We start from the raw sequence: 19,741 nt of genomic DNA on the forward strand, positions 1-19,741 counted from the left end.
AGTAACGCACAAAATTGTCACAAGGAAATCAACACTTACTTGCTTTCAATCCATTTTCAACATGTCCCCTGTCCCGGGTTTACGTTAACTGGTCTTGGGAGCTGTCACTGGCAATAGGGGACCAGTTAAGAGAATGCAGGCTGACGTAATCAGAGTTGTGATTTAAACCCGGGACAGGGGAATGTTGAAAATGGATTAAAAGCAAGTAAGTTTTGATTTCCTTGTTACGGTTTTGTGCATTACTGTTAAATGTTTGAAAACAAGTTGTCTATTGCGTAAATCCAGGCACATCTGAGTCGATACGTCGGTCGAAGCACAAACCGTCACCGACTCCGGCATTTACACGTTTTCCAGAATCAAAACATGAATGCTTGCGAAGAGAAGTCAATGAAGGCTATGCCGCTCGCCTTCTCTAAAGAGAATAAAAGAAAAATAAGAAGTCATGTAATTATACAACTGATTTTGCATCGTTTCGACCTTGACTATCGACCTTGGGGTCGTACCATTATTGTAAAACAGTAATGTAACCTACAACTTATCTGACTTCGTTTCGGCCTTGAGTTTTCTAATCATACCAGTATTGTATTATTCCGGATTCTTTCAAGTAATATGAAATTTGTCTTTCAAAACAGTAATCTATTCAAGTCCCTTATTCATTAAATTTGTTTAGTGGTAAATACGTACAACCTATCTTATCGGTTTTACGGCTGGTGTGACCGGTCAACATGGGATGCTTACTCCTCCTGGGCACCTGATCCCACCTCAGGGGTCCGTGTTCGCCCGGCCCTTCATTTGTATTCTCATTAGTAAAACTTTTTCGTTTGTCCGGAAGAAGATACAGCATGCATTCATTTCGAACAGGAGTAAATTTCAAATATATACATAACATATGCAAATTTTACCTCCTGAGTGTGTAAAGGTAATTTTGGTGCTGCGTTCACAACCACTCTAGCACATTGTGTACATCAGCTACTTTCAAGCAATGTGAATGCATTTTGTAGACGAATGAGACATATATTTCCTTATCATGTAGCCATTTTCTTGTACAACTGCTATTTAAAATGATATTTGAAGTTACTGACAAAGCAGAAGGTCACCGCTGTTTCTAATATTTGACATGGTATAACGTTAACTTTTAAGGAATTGTAGGCAACATTTTGTAGGCAATTTCAATATTAGCGCATGTGAGTAAATTTTGTCACGCGCTCAAATGGCTGAAAATACACCAGGAGGAGATTTACCCCGCGGAAATGTTAACTTAGACCAGGTGTGACAAGTACTAGATGTAAATTTTGCACTAGGGATAAAAATACCCATGTACCAATCTTTCTTACCCACGTTCATTAGTAACAGATCTGGAGCTCTCTGGGATGTCCCACTATCTCCCAGAGAGCTACAGACCTGTATCTACCTTATTCACATGCGCCAAAATGCTCTAGGGTGCAAAATTTGAGTATATGTAAAATTTGCACACCGCGTGTAAAATGGCGCGTGGCGGAATATGTTAAGTATAGGAATAGTTTGTGAAATGTTAATTTCTTTACTTTAAATAATTTTTCTCAAGATTTGGGTATCAACACATGTTAGCATAATTGTCATGACATAATTATCATGCATGTTGACATAATTATTACGCACAAGTGACTTGATCTGAAGAAAAATAACTTGCATGTAGGTGGCAGAAATATACCACCATAAGGAATGACATGAATTGAAATATTTCGTCTTTCGAAACTTTCGACAAATTAATACCTTAATATCTTCATTGTTTTCTCCGTTCTCACTATAAATTCAGATATGCATGTATTTTATTTGCGGGAATTCCACCCTTTCTGAGGGCTAATGTTGTTGATAGGTAGGGAAATGATTCATGTATCACACTGCATGTTGTGTATTGTCGATAGAAAGATGCACTTGTCATCCTCCCACTGGGAACTAAATCAACAAACAGAAAACAGAGAGAAAAATATTGTTAATTTTACCCAATAAGTTAAAACTTCTAACAGTATTCAGAATAAATTCTAGTGCTGTTCCACAGGTATATACATTGTAAAGAAGACAGTTCTTTCCGCTCCCGAATTAAAAAAAACAAAACATAGGCGTGGATCAAAGACTTTTAAAGGGGTGTAAAGAATCAGTACATACCATAGAGGAACAAAACAAGGAAGCAATGTCTAACGGTACAGGACATTATTTTGACCTTACGGTGCCATCAAAAACTTGTTATTTAGACAGCCGGGACATTTGATCCGCCAAGTGTTTGCCTCAGAAGGCAAAACACGGCTCTTGTAATGCGCGCCTGAAGTAAGTTATGTGTGCCTTCCGAACGCTATAGACTTAGTGTATCAATATGGAGTATCAGGTATCCCTCCTCTCCGCTTACATCGAGTCAATAGCGCCGGCTCGATTTGGTTTAACTACCATCACGTTAAGCAAAGCAAACGGACGCCATACTGCTTCAGGATCATACTTAATCGGGTCCAATCATGGAAGATTCAAAAGATGAACGACTTTCTTCAAACGAGGAGACTTCGGACGATAGGGACGACGCTGTCCTCACAGCAGACGAACCCAACTCAGAGATGAAGGTAAGGATGGTGTGTGTCGTCTGATTATCGATACATTTGGCGGGAGTTTTATCTCTTTACTCTGAAGTAATTAGAAACTTTTAATGATAGTTTTTCATTAGATTTAATGCTTACTTCTTCCGTGGTATGTTCAAGTGGATTTGTTTTTAAACGAGAACAATGCGTTTTCAATTGAAGGTGCAATGTTCAATAGCGGATGAAGTACCTTGACAAGTCTTGAATGAAAACGAAAAGTTTAAGATCTTATCTCATCTGATTACAAACGCACACTATAATCTGCTTAGTATTTTAACATGTTTAATGAGTTTAAAATGAAACATTTTAAAACTTTAAATCGCGCTGTTGCCCAAGCAAGAAATAACTGACTGTCAATCAGTAAAACAATTACCCTCATTGTTCAATATACTGCAGTCAGGTTTGTAATTGTGAAAGGAGAGATCATGTAAATAATACTGAAATAGGTAAAATTGTGGAATTATGTGCAAAACTGTTTGAACAATTGATGCAAAAAATGGCAGCTTCCATCATCTGCTGTAAACTTATCGAATCGTGACAACACTCGCTTATCATCAATTGTATCAATACTTCTTTTGAGCTCTGTGCATTATTTTGATTTTCTTCCAGGGTTTCATTCTTCATTTTCAGTGAATTGATTATTATTTTCCTCTAGGATTTTCTTTTTCTTTACTTTTTTGTACCGTGCAAATTGATTTTTCTCATAAATCAAATTATTCTCCAAGATATCACGAGAAGATTTCCACTTCCATTTTCCCCCTTAATTTCATCGTCCATTCAAGATGTTTATCAATGGAATCGGGTTGGTTACCTTTTGCACCATGTTATCTTTCATTATTTTTCATCAACTTTTGAAACCTGCTCTTGGGTTTGTTAGTTACTGTTCTGAAGAGATCGCATGATGATGTAAAAGAAAGCAGACGATGGCACACACAGAAGCGTTCCATAGATTCTTGTCCATTTTTATAAGAACTGTTGTAACCCAATCTTCCCCGTTTCCCGCTTTGTAAAAGATGTAAACAGGAACACATTTTATGTATTATGCACGTCGATGCGCGTGCCAGAGCGTATACTAAAGAAGAGCTACACATTGTAAAGAGTCGAGCGTCTTCATCTAAAATTAATTTTCACCACTTAAAATTCACCTCGATCAATGATCATCTTGACTTCGCTAAGAGTGCTGGAGCCTTTGAAAGACGACTTAATCACTCAAACTTTTTGAGCAGTTGGAGGTAAATTTTCTCTGTTGGGGAAACATAATGACTTGAAATATTATTTCAAATAAGGATGTGGCGACCTTGATCGTATCTAATGTTTTATCGGTGAAACACACGTGACAAACCAGTTCCTTGTAATTCAGAATTCAGCTCAAAATAGTTTGAGAATAACAATAACGAATTATATATTGATTGTATCTTCATTTTTGTCTGAACTTTTTCTAATAATATTTTACAAAACTTTCCGAATTTCCATATTAAATCAATGTTGGGCTGAGTAAATCTATTGTTTCAAGAAGTATTTGTCAAAGATAATTTCCCTCATTATCTACCCATTAGAGTTTCTACAGCGGGGCTTGATAACCACAGGAAGCTCGGACGAACTATCGGCGGGCACCGGATGGCCTATCTTAGCAGACGACACGCCATTCAACAATCCAAACGTCTTTATGACAAAGATGCCTCGGATTCCATTAGACATTGCATCGATTTTTCCACAAATCATCTACTTTAAGTCAAGAGACTATATTTACTTTTTTGGAATGAAATAGATAAAATATTGATTATTCTTCGCAGAATCTAAGACGATTTCTATACCCTTTATGACATCGGTCTTGGCATTCATCATGTGTTTTTGTGCTTTGCCGAGGTCAGATGCTGATGAAGATGTTGAAGGCATATGTCTTTGTCTGTTTAGGCTTAGCTCGCTGTATAGTGGAGACAAAAGTGAACACATTAAATATGGGTAATAAAATTACGAAAATCAGAATTCCCATGCAGTAAATTGGAGTAGTGGTCAGTTAACAGGAATTTCACAAACTGTGACGTGCTTTAGAACTCCGTTCCTAGCAAAAATGAAAGCTGGAAATGTTGGAACAAACTTGCGCGTATTTGCACGCGAGTTTAACCCATCCAAACTATCACCAGTAGATAGGCTGCGTTTTATCTTGTAAACAGTAAAAACGTCAGACTCAATGGCTAATAAACCTACAATAAGTAGCCAACTCCAGTTGGATTTTAGAAATGTTTCTTAAGTCGACAAGTGAAAGCTGTCCATCTAATTGTTTGTATTACAAATCCTCCCAATTTTTATCTATAAAGGGAAATTAGAAGAAGGCTAAATGAATATGTCATAGGACAACTCCGATATACCTGTACTATGACGTCGCCATGTATTTTTATGAGGAGGGGGTGTCACTCAGATCACCTCGGTCGATTCCATCTAGATGAAGAGTACCGAAATCTGCCGAAGTTGGCCGAATGGGGGGAGGGGTGCATGTATGCTACTCAGGTTTGTAAACTGTTGACGGGACCCAGTCAAGTTTATCAGAACACGAGCTCGTAACTATAGTTACCGTTAGCGAGTCAAAGGGTGGACTAATGAAGCACAATTTTACTTCTACATCAAAGTCATTTAAAATAGATTTAGCAGCACGTGGTAAGATGGTGGTCATAAACATGGTAAATATAAAAACCAAGGACGGGGATTCCGCATTGGTCTGTCTAAGGCACTGTGTTATCATGTTGCTGTTGGACCAGAATTTAGATACTGTACATGGAAAATACCATTTCAGAACGAAAAATAAATAAGTAGCGAAAATGCATATATATACTGTGAAAAAATAACATGAGGGATATTTGAGTCCATTGGGTGCATTTTCACAAGCGGTCAGTCTATGAAAAAATGCTTATGTCGTAAACAAGTAGACCCCCGTATACGTAAGTGAAGCATAGTATGGCTATTGAATGTCGCATTGTGTTACCCTGTAGCCGACAGAGGGTGTCTGGCGCGTTATCAGAGGCTTAATCAGTAGTACTCTGCAGACTCCGAGGTCTGGGAACCACCGAAACGATAGTGGTGGGAACCAGTCAAAAGACCTTAACAGACAATTAAGCTGACACTTTACACTCGTAACACGTCGTAATGTAACATCAGGAACGGGGGCCGCGCGGCGTTTATTTTCACATGACAATTCCATCAGATAATTTTATGTCTATATTTGTTTTTTCGGTGATATTAGTTTAGAACAAAATTATATTGCGAGGAGGATCAAATTCCTCACTAATTTTTAGCACAAGGACGGAGTTATTGTAGAACAAATTCTGATGACAATATGGCAGCGTCTTTGGTTACCTGTATTATAATGGGAATAACATACGAAGCCCGCTTATGAGTTACGTAAATGAGATTTTAAATTGGAGTGCATCATCTGTAGACGTGTATATATATTGACTCAGATAAACACTATATGAGAATTGATATGCAACACTTGAATTACCATGAAACTAGATAGGTCCAATATATTGATTTGATTTTATTTGAAAGGAAGTTTAGATCAGACATCTTTTTATATATATTTTGTAATTTCATATCTTCCGTCTGCGATGTCAGATGATAATACAGGGGTCACATGTGCCCTCCATTGCATGGGTTTGCCAAAGATCGCCTTTGTTCATCGTTGACTATGAATTCGAGATACAACAATCGGTACCGATTCATTTCGCAAGTCTTGCATGTATGAATACTCTTGAAAAGGTATCACGTCTATTTTTTCTTTATTTATGTTTGAAAAGACTCAAATTGCAAACATTAAATTACGCATTCTTTATCCAATTTAATCATGTCGTGGGAATTTTGAATATAATTCCATGTCGTTTTGAAAATCAAGGAAGAATTGTGTTTTTAGGGAAGACGTGGAACCCGGTATCAACATAACATTGTCACGTCTTACAAATGTCTTGTTGTTGCATAGCACTGACACGTAACAAGATGTAATGTTTAATTCTAGAAAACTTCCTTCTTTTTCAAACTGTGTTAACAGTTATTTTATACGTTAAAAGTATTGGAGAATATTTTTGGGGGGGAAAGGTTTGAACTGACATATTCATATAGTCTTGAAATAATAAATTTCAACTATTTCTGTCTATTTCCTCGTTAATTTGCAAAATTCTCTCTCTCTCTCTCTCTCTCTCTCTCTCTCTCTCTCTCTCTCTCTCTCTCTCTCTCTCTCTCTTTGTCTCTCTCTCTCTTTGTCGCTCTCTCTCTCTTTGTCGGTATCTCTCTCTCGCTCTCTCTCTCTCTCTCTCTCTATTATCTTTTGCATGTACTTTTTTTTGTTGGTGAGAAATCCGGATGTTCAATACACGGTCACATAGAATTAATTTAAAGGAAATATTCTCCAAAATATTTCAAAGTTTATATAAGTTCAGTATTATGATCGTCCCCCGCAATATGTGTATTGTAACACGCGATATTACGTAATAGATAGAAATAGAACAAAGGTACAGGATTGGGGAGAACATCGAGTTTGTATATATTGTTAATCTTCGAAAAATCACAAATACCAAAAATAAACTGAACTGTTGAGTTTCAGCCGCCCTGGGAAAGTACCATCCGTGACTCAGAGAGGGTATCGGTCTGCGGTGTCGGAACCCGACACGTGCTATTTAGTGAAATTCGAAACCTTTAACAAATGGGCGAATTGAATCCGAGGTGAATTATAGCAACGATTTTACAAAATTGACATTTCTATTGCGTATTAAATGTCCAAGGTTTTTCTCTCTGACAATGATACCGACTGATGCATATTTATACACTAGGAAAACTGATCCGGGCACTTCAGTTCGCTATAATGATCTATCGTGCCATACCAATCGAAGAAACATTTGCAATTGGAAGGTTCGATGGGTCAGGTTACATTTTTAGCCTAATAACTACCCTCCGCCAAGATTTAGGAAATCAATGGTTAGAGGATGCTATTTCATCCTCCGCATATATTTACTTCGTGAGTTTCTTAAGATATCTGAAATATGAATCAGTATTTTTTATGGAGGTTGGTCGTGTTTTAAGAGTGAAAATGAGTGTACATGTTAAATCGCGATTGTTGAACAACGTTTTAAGATAATGAAATTTTACACTTATTTTGTGATATAATTTCAAAGTACGTCTAGATCTCCTGTTTAAAGAATTATAAAGTGAAATAGAAAAACAAATATCTCTCTGAGTCATACATGAAGTATCAAATATCAAACTTCTGATTTCGCTATCAAAAATGAGATGAATCTCAACACAAAACAAGAAAAAAATGTCTGCATTGTTACACAAAATAGTCAACACAGGTCTTGAAATGACAAGATAATTGACCAAACAATAACGATAAGCAATAACAAAATTAAAAGCCATGAATTTTTCACACTTTATATAAAAATAACAAAATTTGTTAAGACTTCCGGTGTTCAAGTGCTAACCATTTTATCGCCTGCTGCAACGGAAGAGGCTGCAAGACACGTTATAATTTGGCGCCAAATATCTCATCTCCTTGGGAACAAGGAACACGATACGTCTCGGGATTACACGGGCAACATTTTCGAAAACAAGCATCAAGTCTCGAATTTCAACAATTTTGACATTACTTGGATGTTGGGTGCAAAGACACATTGAAAGTGATATTGTTGTGAGCGGTTCCTGGCGAAATATAGGCTCGATCTATTTACTCCGAAATTAAACACAGATGTTTTGAAAACCATATAATGTTACATATTGAGAAATACCAGGGTAATGATCGAAAAAAATGCACCGATTCACGTGCAGTCCTCGCACTGGGGCGCTTCATCCTACATATTCCCACCTCCCATGGCGCATTGAACGGATGAAATTTTCACAATCTACTGCAACTTTTGAATTGACTGAGTGGTTGAAAAATCTATTGTAAATTTTGTATTTCACTCATTGATATCCGGATTCACAAGACGACATAGTCATTGAAATAATCCTATTAAAACCCCCTGTCATCGACGTTAACTCCGTGCCTCGATTGTTTTTATTATTGCATTCATCATCTGGAATATCCACAGTATTAAGAATTAGGAGTATTCATACTTCTCCCTCCAGTTAAATTTTCAAACGAGAGAGAGAGAGAGAGAGAGAGAGAGAGAGAGAGAGAGAGAGAGAGAGAGAGAGAGATGTTTTTAATTATATACAATTGAATGTCATATGGACAACAGTTCCTATTTAATCGAGTGAGAGAGGAAATAGGTATGTAAACAGTAACATGTTCGTTGTTTTTAATGTGTCTTAATCTTAAACTTACGTACGTTAAATACGCCAAGGTTGTGTGAATAATGAATCGGATTGTATAGATGTAGTTAGAGTTTGAAATTCTAAAAGTGGGTCAATTTTGATTTGTTCATTTGTGTAAATTGAAAAAAAAAATTACAAAATGACATCGTTACAATGATTAACAGATTAGCGATCTATTGTTTCTTTCTGTTCAAAACACGTGAGGTTTACGTGAAAAATATTTAAAGGTGTATCAAATGTCAATATAAGGACTTGAATATCAACATACCTTAAATTTTAAAAAGCGTCAAATATGAAAATAAAGAGCTATTGATTTTGGTGATTATTGCTGTTTGGGGTGATAGAAAATTCGGCTATTAGCGCGCACAGCACCTTATCATGACATTGTAAAAAAAAAAAAAAAAAAAAAAAAAAGGCAAAGCTTAAACGAAAAAGAATTTATGGGCAGTTTTAAAAGGCAGTAGATAAGTTAATTTTAAAAGCTGATTTTTACCGTTTGTGAATTTGGGATTTTTCTTTCAAGAAAGGTTTTATATTATTCGTCTATCAAAACACAGTTACCCGCATTGTACATTTTTCTGACGTATGTGAGTGCATGCAAGAAAGTACGCCCACATTGTATATCATAAGAATATATATTATTTTCTGTATTAGTGAAAGATTGATTTTTTTGGGGTATTTTTATCCTCATGCTTAAAGGCTATAAACCCTCTTGGAAGACTTCTCATTCATCAAAGTCATTTTCTAAACTTGGTTCTTTAATGTCTAACGTAATAACACCAGAAAATTAAGTCTGTCGATCCTTGAAAAACTGAATCTGTTAACAACGACCCCTCCTTTTTTAGGCTGCCTCACACCTGTCCTGGTCGCTGACAATTTTCTGAAAGATTCCTTAATCAAATTACCGTCTTGTCACTTTGAAAAGACAGCCCCCTAGGACCCTTGTCGCGTATCATCTCACACAACTAACTTTTCATAGCAAGCAAGGCGAAATGAACCTTTTGATTCCATGCAATATCACATTTATACGACCGAAATACAATCGCCTTAAAAGGCCTTCGGGTGTCCGATTTTGTTTTGTTCTAATAATAAGACAGGGAGATCGAGTTACGGGGTAATTTATTTGATACTCCCAACAAGTTTTTAAAAATGCCCCATCTTTTATGACACAGTTGGGTAATTGGATAAAGGACCCGTTCGGGTAAAGTCTTGCATGCTTACGAACTAGTTACATGTCCGCTATTTGACGCTTTTCGTCATTTTGTACAGGCTCTCGTAACTGTTGTCACCTAGGTAAACTATAAAATACAACACGTGTAAAATGACTCATTTGTAATAATATATTATTGGAACGTGATATGTGATATTCGAAATAATCCTCCGTTTTTGAATTAGGTGTGGAGGTAAATTTTTTTATGAGAGTGTAATTTTCAAGGTGACAGTAGGCCGCAAATCATTGTCTCTTAAACAAGGTCGACTTAACATAGCGTATGAACGAGAAGTGGAATCTGCAGACAGTAAGAGAAACTAATGAGAGAAAGTCAATTCTCGTTCTAGGACTATGCAGAATCTACTATGAACGAACTCTTGGGTCTCTATGGATTTGAAAAATTCGACAGAGCAGAAACAGAAAATCTCAACGTAGATAGATTCACCAGCCCCGGAGCAGACGATCGCCTGTCGCCGTTAGATGACGCTTCCCGTGATGACGTCAGCGTAGACAGTTGCGATAGTTCTTCTGGAAGAAGTGACCTTTCCAAGTATACCAGAAGTGAGTAGAGCAATATTTATATATTTTTCGTGATGCATAGATTTCTAATTCTGTTTGCTTTCTATCAACAAATGCATTAATTATCTATCTAGAGCAAGGATGAGAGTCTTGAAACATTTATCTTTAGAAATCAGGTGTATTCATTACCGACAAGTTGTGCATTTATCAATGAAATTCGATGAAAAATAATCCCTTTTTAAAACTTGATAGTATCTTATATCTGATAGAAAATGCACTCAATGTGCACAAAACATTTTTGTTATCGTATCACATCCCCCAACTGCCGCCATCAAAAATTCCCTCAGCATTCTTCTAATGAAACTGATATGGTTTCCTTAGCTTATAGTGGTCTGGCGGGTTTTTTCCTTTTTGTGGTGTTCGATTACAACCAAATCATATTAAATTCGATGAACGCCATGACCTGAGGCTATCTTTTTTATTTTTACACGCGATTTGAACTCCGAACCGTATAATTTTACCGTATTTGGATTTATCAGCCACATGAAATGTAAGGGATACCCTGAGCAGACAGGGGTATCTCTTTCCTCTTCCAGTTTGGACTCTGGCAAGAGACAACTAGCTTTTCTGTCAAATTGTTACTAGGATATGGTCTCTCGGTCGGAAAATCAATGGTGACTCGGTGAGTACAAATAAATTTCTAAAACAAATGGTGCAGACGGTTTGATATCACCCATGGACTATGATCTAAGATGTCGTTTTCTGGCATTGTATGAAAATCAACAGCAACTAATGGCAACACTTATCTGTTTATTGTTAGATATTTCAGAATCGGAAAGTTCTATGTTTTCCAGACAGAACGCCTTCCGGAGATAATAAAATGTAAGACAATATAGTTCAATCAAATTCGAAGGGTCTTATTTCTTGTTTGATGCCGAGGCGAACGTTTACTTGTCAAATCGTGAGAAACTTGATCGGCGCGGTGCGTTTGTTCCACTGCAAAGAGAAATCGAACGCTGCGCAGTGCGTTTGCTTCCCCTGCTCAAGAAGAAACTGGACTCTGGTAGCTTTTTCCAAACAGATAGAAAACTATCTTGATTTGAAGACTGATGGAAATTTCGCCGGAAACCTGATCTTTCACTAAATCATCCTTAAAATGGCTGGTGAAACACAAAACTCCGTATTTCCTTTCACTTTGAAAATTTCCTGTCTTAATTCATATAGTTTTGCAAAGACTTGCGTGATGGTTTCTCTAGGCACGCTAACTTCACTTCGACTTTCCTTCATTCATTTGATTCCTCTAGCATTTAAACATCAACGTGAACAATTCTTGGATTTCGGGGATTTTTTTTTATTTGCTTAGACTTAAAAGTACAAATATATAAATTGATAAAGGAACATGTCTATAATTTACAAATAATATAAAATCTAAACAGCATTTTCATCCAAAACCCAATACCCACTGTATCGTTAGCTCTGAACTGCGTGTGAACTCGGACTATATGAAGTATCAACAACAAAGACTCGGTACATGTTTATTTTCTACACCTCAATAATCTAACACTCCGAACCCAATTAAACAAAATTTGTCAAAGATATGGATTAAATTACCAATCGAATACCTAAGATAAATATGTAGAGGGGAAAATCCTCATTTCACAAAGAAGGCTAGGTAAAAGCGACGCCTAGCGGTGTTGAATAAAAAAAAAACTTACTTGTTACCAATATAACTGTTAAGCTCGATAAATAAGAAAATGGAGCTCATTCGAATTCAGTTTTCAGAACGTTTTTTTTATATTTTTTTTTTTTTATTATTATTCACTGATGTGAATGTATTTGAAGTTATAGTATTAATATCAGTTACCCGGATGTGACAAGGACTGATACATGTAGTCATATTGTTCGTATTGGGTGTCTGTGGTTGATATTCAACATATGCAGCCATATAAAGTTGTCTGTGGATGGAATAAGTTCAGAGCTTGCTGATCCAAGTAAACTAAGCAATATGTGAATAACAGTGGATATCAGATCAAGTTTTCAACAGTTGTTCAGAACAAACTGCATGTACACGTATAAGATTACTACTACAGGTGTCAAGGTCATTGAAAAGGTCTACTGAATTTACGAAAAAATTCGATTTGAATAAAAAGTGTGTATAGATATTTTCTACTATGCAACAAATGAGTATAGTGTGCTTTTCATAAAAATCCAGATTTGTCATCAAAAGGCAGAACCACCCTCGCTTCGTAAGGTATAGCTATATTTGGGTCCACAAGGTATACAATTAATTTTGTCGAATTCATTTCTAATAATTCATACAATGTATATGTACACTGATGTACGTACCTTTAGCGATTTATATTTTATTGAATCTTTGGAAATCGCTCAAAATAGGCCAAAATTATACACCCGCCAAAAAACCGGCTTTACGGTACCAACCGTTACAACTGAAATACTCTCGGACATTGACATTCTCTACTTGATGGGTACCATTATCAGGGGCGGATCCAGGAATTGTGGTTACGGGGGGGCGACATTTTATGAGGCAGTGGGTCCAGGGCGAAGCCCCCGGAAGCTCCTGGATTTTACAGATTTTATGGGGCTTGAAATATTTCTCCTATTAAGTCATTTGTACTATTTTCTATCATTTTAATAAGGTGAAATTAATAAACATGACCCAAATTTTAAGGGTTTTTTGGAAAAAATTAAGTTCTCCCAATAAAGTAATTCAAGAAATCAAAGGATTTTGTCCTTTATTTCTCCGAGAATGGAAGAAATTATTCCTTCTTTTATCGTTTAGTACATTTTCCGAAACAAGATACCGCGATTTACCTTAAATTTGAAAATTTTAGGGGGGGGGGGGGGCGCCGTCTGCGCCCCCTCTAAATCCGCCACTGATTATATGCTATCTGTAATCATGTTTGTTTCCACCTTGAAATTGTTTCAATGTTCAACAAGCAATCCAACATGGAAACATTGACTTGACCACTTCTTGAATACAAATGTAGTTAAGTAATGACCTAAGATAAACGACCAAGAGATTGTTACACGCACCTGTTTTATCCGGAAGCCTCGCTTGCTTAATGGTGGCCTAAAGAGATATTAAATGATTAAAGAATTAAGAGTGATGTCACTGAAGTCAAACATATGATATTGGATCAGTGTCGGCCTGGAGTTTATTAACTCTAAAGCAAGAATTTAATAAATCACATAAAATTCAGTGCATGAGGTATAATTGAAGAATTTTCTGAGAACATGAAGGATTTAATGACTGAACATGTGTTGGTCAGTAATATTTTTCGCTTTCGTCTTTAAAGGTCGAAGTGATAGTGAGACCAATCTTGCTGCGCAACACCGCAACCTAGTCACGGCTCTTACCAAGCAACACGGATTAACGGGTATGGCTAACTGCATGGTTCAGTTAATGCATGGTCAACATCGCCTCAATCTCCTCGGGATAGTGCGCGTGTCTTCATCTTTATTATGTGTAATAGGAAAATAACCGGTAGAGTGTATACCCGCAAACACCATACATTTATTTGTCTAGAAGACGGGAAATTATTACGAAGTTTTTGTGACTTCTTTGACTCTTTTGACAGCAAGGCTAAACCACGCGTAAAATGAAGCGATATTCTTAGTCTTTAAATGTCGGAGCACGAACATTTCATTCTATAAGACGACTTCATGAATGTCCTTCATTCATTTATTGTAATTTGTACAATAACATATCGAATTAAACAAAGTTAATGTTAAATACAAAAAAATTTTTTTTTACATTACAACCAATCGGGGAAAACACCACATCCTTAAAACGCAAACCAGTATGTCGACGTCATTGTGGTTTCCCCCACAAACTCAAATAGACAACACTAACGTCTTTTTCCACAGGGAGAGTAGCAGGTGCTTGCATTATCTTCAAAAATGTAATTTGTAATTTGATCTTTCTTATGACATAAGTAGAGCATGTGCAATATTTCTGAAGAATTGGGGTTCTCTGAGGAGGAAACGATGGGTTTTGTTTTGTGCAAAGGAGTACATTTATAATTTAATTTATAGAAACAACCTTCGGTAATACGACTTCAACAAAATAAAAAAAGTTTTACGGAAGGTTAGAATTTAAGTAAAATATGATTTGATTGTAGGGTATATGGATACTGTATTGATATATGAATCATTTAGATTTACGGGGGCCAATGTTTGTGGAATTCCAAGTTTTTAAAGTTTTGTCTTGATTTAATTTCAGAGATATGATCATTGTACATGATATATTTTGTGTGCATTTCGTTGAAGTTAGAAATTCATGGGAAGTGGGGATGTATAAGTATCCATAAAACTCAAGAAAATTTAATCGTCACGAATTATAAGACTTCTGACAAGGAATTCTGGAAAAGATCCTTTTAACGAAAATTTATAGCGCTATATCAAACAACGCATACGTATTAAAAACAAAATAAAAAACACTTTGTTTTATCATAAGGAGATGGAAATGATTCTCTCTCAGGAAAAGAAATGCGTCCAGAAAACAATGATAGAATTCAAGTTTTGTAACATCTTAATAACATGAAAAGCGATCCCCCGTGGGATGCACGAGAAAACCTATCCCTGAATCTGGTCCGTCAGCTTTTTATGCACGAAATTTGAATTTACAATGCGTCTTAATTACACAGCAACATGAAAATTGAGTAAATCGAGACAGCCGTCCATCTCTGCTGGCGTGTGGTTTCTGTAAAGACCTGTGTGTACATAGATATCTCATAACGAAAACTAAAACCCCTTAAGAAGACTTTGGATATTTCCAATCCAAGACTAAGGCAGAAAATCATCTTAGTTAATAATCAATGGATATCTGATTTCGTGACCCGAACCGGTGTAAAAACCGTGTCTCAGATTCAGTCCTTTGATTCAGAAGGGATCAAAATTCCCTATCCTGTGTGTTAATTGTAATCCAAGCCCGTCTGACTTTGAAATTTGAAAGCAGTAGGAAATACACGTCTTTTCTACTGAGTCATCTGCCATCGCTGTTTCTGTTTGTTTGGTGTGATACCAGACCTTCGAATGATTTTAGAATCAAGTTCCAACCTTCTCACAAATATTCTGTTAAACCCTGAGTAATCCGATAGTAAATCGTTTTATTTGCCCTTATTTGCTCATTATATGTGTGTTATGAATACATGATATATATACCAAGTATGAATATTTCAATTATGATATGAACTTGCCAATGCAGTTTTATGTTCTTTTGAAATTCGATTCTTTGCAAGTATATGTATGCTTATGATGGCTGAGATTAACCATTGTCTGTGATTTGCAGGTGCCCCTGAGGGAACTATTCCATCTGGCTCCATTGTCTGCGCCTGGTGTCAGAAGTTAGGCGTCAAACTGTTTACCCTGAAAACAAGCACCTCTACTAAGGCTTTCTGCAGCGAGCTTTGCTTTGATCAGTGTCGAAGAGCATCTTTCAAAAAGAACAAAATTTGTGACTGGTGTAAACACGTACGTCACACCGTGAATTACGTAGACTTCCAGGACGGTGAAACACAGCTACAATTTTGTAGTTCTAAGTGTTTGAATCAGTACAAGATGAACATATTTTGTAAAGAGACACAGGAACATTTACAACAGATTTCTCCAACGGAAAGTAAATCTGATCACGAGGGATCTTCTTCTGATCAACAGATTCTCATAACCCCTGACCTCTGGCTCCGCAATGCAAAGCACAACAACGCCAAATCCAGAAGAAGGGATTCAGAAGCGATTGCAAATGAGGAACACGCTGAGAAATCCTCGCAACATTTGTCACAGAAATCTGATTCAAAATCTGATCAAAGCAGACGACAATCTTCGCCATCTGCTTCCTCAAGTTCCGATAAACTTCCTGTTATGAACAGAAGTATTTTGGAAAGAATGCACAGTCGTGACAAAAGCAAGCGAGCTTCACTGAAAGAGAGTTATCATGAGAGATCAGTCCCAAGTTCGAAGTCCCCGGATGCTGTACAATCTAGTCTTGGAATGCCCATCATGCATCCCCATATGTGGTCACCAGCATTCGGAATGGGCATGCCACCTATGGGAGCCGTACCTCCCTGGTTTTATCCAGGATTCATGTCCCCTGGGTTCATGCCTCCAAACATGCCCTTGGATGGTTTACCAGTGTTACCTCCAAGGACGGAAACACCCACTACGTCAAACGTCAAACGGTTTCCCGTTTCACCAACCTACGACAGCGAGTCTTCGAAAACCGCAAACGAGGATCGAGGTCGCACGTCTTCTAGACATACATCATCAGCGCGGAGTAATACACCCCGGTCCGGTACGCCACGGAATGCGTCATTTTCAACCCCAACTCCTCCTAACGTGGCCAGCCTTCCGAGTTGTTTAGGGATTTATGGACAAAATGGGATGAGCTCCGCAACGTTAGGGGGTATCCCGCCCCTTACGATGATTCTCCCCGTGCCCGTCCCACTGCCGATGCCCATACCTATACCCCTGCCTCTGCCCATCACAATGGACAAAATACTGGAAGTGTACAACAAGAAAAAAGACGATACACGGTCGACAATTCAAATTAAATCTGAACCTAATCTCGAACCTGAGAGAAAAGACTACACGCGATTCAAAGGGGATGTGAACGAAAATGAAACGTCTTCAAGAGACTTTCTGTCGTGTGCGTCTTGTAGTTCGGACAGAAGTGAAAGTGTGAATTCATGTGGGTCTACAATGTCAGAATTACGTTATACCACTCAGTCCGATCTCTTGAAACGTTCGTATTCCCCCAATACGGAGGGAACTTTAGATCTCTCGAAACGAGCGCGTTTAGATGACTCTTTTTCAGACCAGTCTTGCGATGGTGCAATAGATTTGTCGAACACCGCTTACAGCAGAAATAAGGTTTATAAAGGAAAGGAAAATAAAGACAATGTTGAAGCAGACAGTTCACCGGGACAAGGATCGGAGAGGCACAGCGTAAACGGAGATTCCGGATTAAAGATACCCAAAATTCACATCATCAGTCCCCGCCAGGAGCCGCCTCTGTCGCAACAATTACCTCTCCCCCCTGTCGATCCAAAGTACGCGAGTAGACGGGGACTTATTCTGGATGCTCCATGCGTTGCTAAAAAACCGAGGAGTCCCTCCCCTGACCGTCGATCTTATTCCCGATCGGTTCCGAAAGACGTCATGGAGGCTGCCAGGCGGAGGTGTATGAGAGCGAGAATAAAAACCAAGTGACTGTGACTCGATTCTATGTTGGATTAAATGTGACACCATTCTTATTCAATTAATTCAATGAATGTGACACAATTCCGAATTATTTGATTAAGTGACTGTGACAAAATTTTGAGATATTTGACCATATGACTATGACACAGTTCTGATATATTTCACTATAAATGATTGTAATGCAATTCTGAGATATTTGACTAAATTACTATGACAAAGTTCTGATATATTTGACTAAATTACTATAACAAAATTCTGAGACACAATTATGATATATTTGATTAAATGACCGAGACTCTGCTCTGACAGTTTATAATTTCAATGCAAATCAAACAAAATGTGGAGGTTTTCTTACACCGATGGTGTTTTAATCAATCCAGTTGTAATTGTGTACTATTCTATGTAAGGTATCTGTATGTAATTATAGTGTCTTAGGACATGATACATTCAAGGGCCATTCCTATGTAAAACTGGGAGTGAGCTGCTTAGAGTCCCTTTATCATTTACTATGATGTGCAATTGTTGGTAAAAATGTGCAATATATCTTCTGAAATGTTGAGAGCGTCTAATGGTCGCCGCTTATGTCGCTAAATTATTGTCAGGGCGTCTAATGCCATGGTCTTCGTTAGTATCACCTTTTCTTGTTTATGTTTGTGCAGGATTGTTGATAGTTTTGCCGCTTTCTGTAAGTAGCACATCGTAGTATTATATCAGTGTTTACTAAAGGAAAAATCCATTATTTTTGAAATAAAATGTGATAGTGCTAAATCTTTGATTTTATTTCTGAGATGACCAGAAATGCAACGATTTCTTTTCATGATTTTGAAATAAGTTAAACACGAAGTGAGTCGGTTTAACTTGTTGATGTGGATACCTGTATAGAATATTGCACACAATGTAGTGCAGTGAAAGTCAACGGTTCATTTGATAACAAACTTGCACTAACAAGTGGCGCTTCTCTCTCTCTCTCTCTCTCTCTCTCTCTCTCTCTCTCTCTCTCTCTCCCTTAAAATTATCCAACAATTCGGGACACCTCGTCCGTTCCTCGGGATAAAGAAGTTACTTGTACAATATGAACAAGAAACGGAACGGTTTTTAAGCATATAAGTATGGAGTTTTGGTCAGTGGGTAATGACAGTTGAACTATGGATATTATGTGACTGCCTAAACCTCGTCAGGTCTACCAGATCTTGGAAGAAGAATATTAAACCTTACCATAGGTATGAGTAGAATTAAAGCTCGGTCTGGGTATTTTAATGGAAGAGAGACAACTCGAGAATTGGTGTATCTGCCGCCTAGCGCGGACGCTATCGCAATGCAGATTTTCACAAGTTCGACCTGGAGTTTGTTTTGTTTTACTTAACATTTAAAAATTCTTTACTCTTATTAAGACTTCAGTAGCTTTATGTGAAGTGTCACATGATTTTGACCTATGGATGTCGTTCAAGGACTCTGTAGATTCTTCATCGCCTGTCACGACACGTGACTTCCTTTTTCAAGGTCCCGTGACTTTCACTTCAATGCCGGACGCTTGACGAAGGAACAGTGACTACCTGTACTGATCATAAGAGTCGAACCCGGACTTTCCGGTAACCACCAGGCCACCTTGACCAATATAAATAGATACCTAGGAGGAGTAAGCATCCCCTATTGACCGATCATACACGCGAGCTCCCTATACAACGATGGAGCTAATACTTTATCGTCTTACACGGTATATATGGTTTGAAGCAGACAACATTTATGAACATACTTGATGATTAAACTTATTTTCAGTGGGCATTCCACGACGAGTACGTTTCTACATATGTACAACATACTTCTAATACAATCATACAACATACATGTAATACGATATGTTATTATAACTTATACAACATACATGTAATACGAT

General features: G+C 37.4%; 1 protein-coding gene across 6 annotated transcripts; it reads left to right on the forward strand.

Annotated features, from left to right (window-relative positions):
* The first annotated feature begins 1,977 nt into the window (after positions 1 to 1,977).
* LOC125675054 (sine oculis-binding protein homolog A-like) lies at positions 1,978 to 18,615 on the forward strand. 6 transcript variants are annotated; one of them, XM_048912531.2, is made up of 4 exons: positions 1,978 to 2,588; positions 10,458 to 10,671; positions 13,947 to 14,027; positions 15,941 to 18,615. In XM_048912531.2, the coding sequence occupies exons 1-4, from the start codon at positions 2,487 to 2,489 to the stop codon at positions 17,854 to 17,856; spliced, it is 2,313 nt and encodes a 770-aa protein (XP_048768488.2). In that variant the 5' UTR covers positions 1,978 to 2,486; the 3' UTR covers positions 17,857 to 18,615. The 6 variants fall into 6 exon arrangements, with proteins under 6 accessions (XP_048768488.2, XP_048768487.2, XP_056016226.1 ...); XM_048912530.2 differs by having other exon boundaries at positions 2,226 to 2,597; XM_048912529.2 differs by lacking the exon at positions 1,978 to 2,588 and adding an exon at positions 3,207 to 6,356.
* Positions 18,616 to 19,741: the final 1,126 nt, after the last annotated feature.

The sequence above is a fragment of the Ostrea edulis genome, chromosome 3 (assembly GCF_947568905.1).
Source record: "Ostrea edulis chromosome 3, xbOstEdul1.1, whole genome shotgun sequence".
In the NCBI taxonomy this organism is placed as follows: domain Eukaryota; kingdom Metazoa; phylum Mollusca; class Bivalvia; order Ostreida; family Ostreidae; genus Ostrea; species Ostrea edulis.